General features: G+C 46.0%; 1 protein-coding gene across 1 annotated transcript; it reads left to right on the forward strand.

The window, feature by feature from the left end:
- Positions 247–3,758, forward strand: LOC104704374. Its single transcript, XM_010420477.1, has 5 exons — positions 247–557; positions 713–1,066; positions 1,235–1,704; positions 2,394–2,662; positions 3,219–3,758. The coding sequence occupies exons 1-5, from the start codon at positions 247–249 to the stop codon at positions 3,756–3,758; spliced, it is 1,944 nt and encodes a 647-aa protein (XP_010418779.1).

Below are 4,023 nucleotides of genomic sequence, written 5' to 3' on the forward strand. Positions count from 1 at the left end.
TAATCCTTCTCCGCGTTCACCACAGTATAGTTATGTTCAACCGTCTATCAAAGCTAAGAAGATACAAGTATAAGAGTCAGTAAATATAGGCCTCTCAATGTAATTACTTTGTACTAGGTTTAAGCTGTGTCTTAGTATAAATATGTAAACTCTTACAATCAATAATATTACATTCCATTCTCTACATGGTATTAGAGTAGTACGCTCCTTAACCTAAAAAAAAAAAAAATCGCCGCTGCGGTCAACATGGCCACCACGCCTGAAGCCTCTAACACGTCTGACTCCATCACCATCAACCCAAACAACCCGATGCTTCTTAGCCTGAATATGTCCAATATCACAAAGCTAACTCCCACCACCTACATAATCTGGAAGCTGCAAGTTCATGCTCTTGTCGATGGATATGGTCTTGCTGACTATCTCGATGGATCCACTGAGATCCCGGCGGCTACGGTAACACTCGGTGATGTTGTCTCCAATCCTGCTCTACTACATTGGCGATGTCAAGACAAGCTGCTTTACAGTGCTCTTCTTGGCTCTGTCACTCCACCCGTCCAGTCGGCTCTCTCCCGAACCACAACTTCGGCTGAGATCTGGACCACTCTTGCTGACATCTACGGCAAGCCGAGCCGGGGTCATGCACGTCAACTACCATTGATGAGTATCTCCATAGTCTCATGTCACGTTTTGATGCTCTCGATAATTTGGACAGCCCTATGGAACATGATGATCAGATCGAGCAGATTATCGATGGTCTCCCTGACGAGTATCGTCCTATTGTCGACCAAGTTGCCGCACGTGATACTTCACCCACCTTTGCTTATGTCCATGAATGTCTACTTAATCACGAAGCTAAGCTTCTCTCCAAGGCTACGCCACTAGCTTTGCCTCTCACAGCCAATGTTGCTACCAATCACCCACGTCAACAATCTCGTAACGGTCACTACAACAACTCCAACAAGAAGTCCTTTTCTAATCACTCCTCCGGTTCCAACTACGGGGGTGTCTCTCGCAACCATTTTCATCAGCCACTGCCCGCACATGAATCTCGTGGTTATAAAGGTCGGTGCCAGATTTGTTACACGCACGGCCATAGTGCGTGATGGTGTCCGCAACTTCAGTCTCGTACTGTCTCTGCGTTCTCCCCTCCCAGCAGTCCCTTTCGTCTGTGGCAGCCTAGAGCGAATGTTGCTGTTGGTTCTCCCTATGATCCCAATCTGTGTATCCTTGATAGTGGTGCTACTCACCACATGACCTCTGATTTGGCGAATCTTTCTGTTCATGAGCCTTACATTGGTGGTGAGGATGTTATTGTCGCTAATGGCTCTTCGTTATCCATTTCCCATACTGGTTCTAAACTTCTTCCCTCTCGCTTACGTGATCTTCGCCTAAACAAAATTTTGTGTGTTCCTGACATCCACAAGAACTTGATCTCTGTTTACCGCTTATGCAATGCTAATAGTGTCTCCGTCACGTTTTATCCTGCCTTCTTTCATGTGAAGGATCTCAGTACGGGGGTTCTACTTCTTCAAGACCGAACCAAGGATGAATTGTATGAGTGGCCGATTTCGCCGCATCAAGTGACTACCTTGTCTACCTCTACTAGTTCTAAAGCTTCTCTTCCGGTGTGGCACTCTCGTCTTGGACATCCGTCTTCTTCTGTTTTAAACACTATGCTTTCAACTTTTGCAATTTCTGTTTTGGGTTCTCAAAAACATTTATCTTGCTCAGATTGTTCTCTTAATAAAAGTCATAAACTTCCCTTTTCCCAAAACACAATCCACACAACTCGACCCATTGAATGTTTATATTCAGATGTCTGGACGTCTCCTGTTTTGTCTACTGATAATTTCAAATATTACCTCCTCATCGTTGATCATTTTACACGCTACTCTTGGCTCTATCCGCTCAAACGCAAGTCTGATGTGAAGGATGTTTTCGTTGCGTTCAAATCACTGGTGGAAAATCGTTTTCAATAAAAGATTGGTACGTTATTTTCTGACAATGGAGGAGAATTTATTGGCTTGCGAGATGTTATACGTGCTCATGGTATCTCTCACCTCACGTCCCCGCCGCATACACCGGAACACAACGGTCTTGCTGAGCGGAAGCATCATCATGTGGTTGAGACCGGTCTCACGCTTCTCTCCACTGCCTCCATACCTCCCACGTACTGGCTGTATGCTTTCGCCACAACGATCTATCTTATTAATCACCTCTCTACGCCAGTTCTTGTGCACCGGTCGCCGTATCTCATGCTGTTTCAAACACAGCCCAATATTCACAAGTTAAAGGTTTTGGCTCTCTTTGCTTCCCGTGGTTGAAGCCGTGCACAACACACAAACTTCAAAGTCGGTCGCTGCCGTGTGTGTTCCTTGGTTACTCTCTCACAGAAAGTGCTTATCATTGTCTTCATGTTCCTACTGGTCGCATCTACACCTCGAGACATGTTCAATTTGATGAGACTTGGTTTCCGTTTGCGAATGGTTCACTACCGTCGTTGGTTCCTGCTACTACTCCATCGCCGCCTCACTTGTCGTCAGTAGTCACTCCGGTTCCATTTGTGTCTTCCTTGTCTTCACCGTCTAGTAAAACCCCCGGCTCCGTCCTTCACCCGGCTCCTCCACAACCGTCATCACACACAACTCCGCTGCCATCCCAGGTATCTCCTTCTCCTTCGCTATCTATGACTATTTCTTCTCCTACTGAGCCCACTGCTCCACTAAATGAGCCTCGACCCCAGGCTCGACAAGAAACTACTTCCCATGAGCCCACTGCTCCCACCAAAAATGAATCGAACCCCACGATTCAGCCACAACCTTCTTCTTCTACCTCCGCCACTCTTGCTCTTCTACTGAAAATTCCCCACAAGCTCAACCCCAGCAACCACAAAATCCACAACCCGTTGAACCACCACAAAATGTCCACAATATGCGAACCCGAGCCAAAATTAACATAACCAAACCAAAAAACAAATTGAATCTACATGTTACAGGTCCACGCAAATACCGGGAACCGCGTACGGTGGCTCAAGCGTTAAAAGATGACTGATGGCGTCCTTCCATGTCCGATGAGTACAATGCTCAAATGGTCAACCATACATGGGATTTGGTTCCTCCAAATCCATCTCAGCATGTTATCGATTCTCGGTGGATTTTCACAACCAAATATCACCCAATGGTCAGCTCAATTGATACAAGTCTCGCTTGGTTGCGAAGGGATATCATCAACGTCATGGCATCAACTACGCTGATACCTTTAGTCCAGTTATCAAGACAACCACCATTCGATTGGTTTTAGATGTTGCTGTTGCTCAGTCATGGCCGCTTAAACAACTGGATGTGAACAATGCTTTCTTGCAAGGTGAGTTAACTGAGGAGGTCTACATGGAGCAACCTCAAGGTTTTGTTGATCCCAATCGACCAGACTATGTGTGTCGTTTACGTAAGCCGATCTATGGTCTTAAACAGGCTCCCCTCGCTTGGTATCTGTCCCTTCAGCAACATCTTCTCCAAACCGGGTTTAGAAATTCACTTGCCGAAACATCTTTGTTTATAAAGAAGAGTGGCTCGGTGTATGTTTATGTCTTGGTCTATGTCGATGATATTTTGGTCACTGGTAACAGCTCTGCACACATTGCTCAAACTCTAGATTCATTCGCTGCTCGTTTCTCCATCAAGGATCCAACCGACCTGAGCTACTTCCTTGGTGTCGAAGCAACTCGTACCAAAATCTGGTCTCCACTTAATGCAACGTAAGTATATCGTCGATCTCTTGGCTAGACACAATATGCATGATGCGAAACCGGTTGCCACGCCTATGGCTACTTCTCCCAAGCTCACAAAGTCGGCTGGGTCTCTTCTTCCTGATCCCTCGCCATATCGCTCAGTGGTTGGTAGCCTTCAATATCTTGCCTTCACTCGACCGTATATATCTTATGCTGTTAATCGACTTTCATAGTTTATGCATCAGCCTACTGACCTGCATTAGCAAGCTGCTAAGAGGGTTTTACGTTATCTTGCG

This window comes from Camelina sativa, chromosome 7, assembly GCF_000633955.1.
Source record: "Camelina sativa cultivar DH55 chromosome 7, Cs, whole genome shotgun sequence".
In the NCBI taxonomy this organism is placed as follows: domain Eukaryota; kingdom Viridiplantae; phylum Streptophyta; class Magnoliopsida; order Brassicales; family Brassicaceae; genus Camelina; species Camelina sativa.

Excerpts from the sequence above, each read along its gene's own strand:
- LOC104704374 (XM_010420477.1), top strand. The coding sequence starts at position 247 with ATGGCCACCACGCCTGAAGCCTCTAACACGTCTGACTCCATCACCATC. Across the intron at positions 558-712 it reads TCTGTCACTCCACCCGTCCA|CCCTATGGAACATGATGATC; the intron begins GTCGGCTCTCTC and ends TAATTTGGACAG. Across the intron at positions 1,705-2,393 it reads TTTTGCAATTTCTGTTTTGG|AAAGTGCTTATCATTGTCTT; the intron begins GTTCTCAAAAAC and ends ACTCTCTCACAG.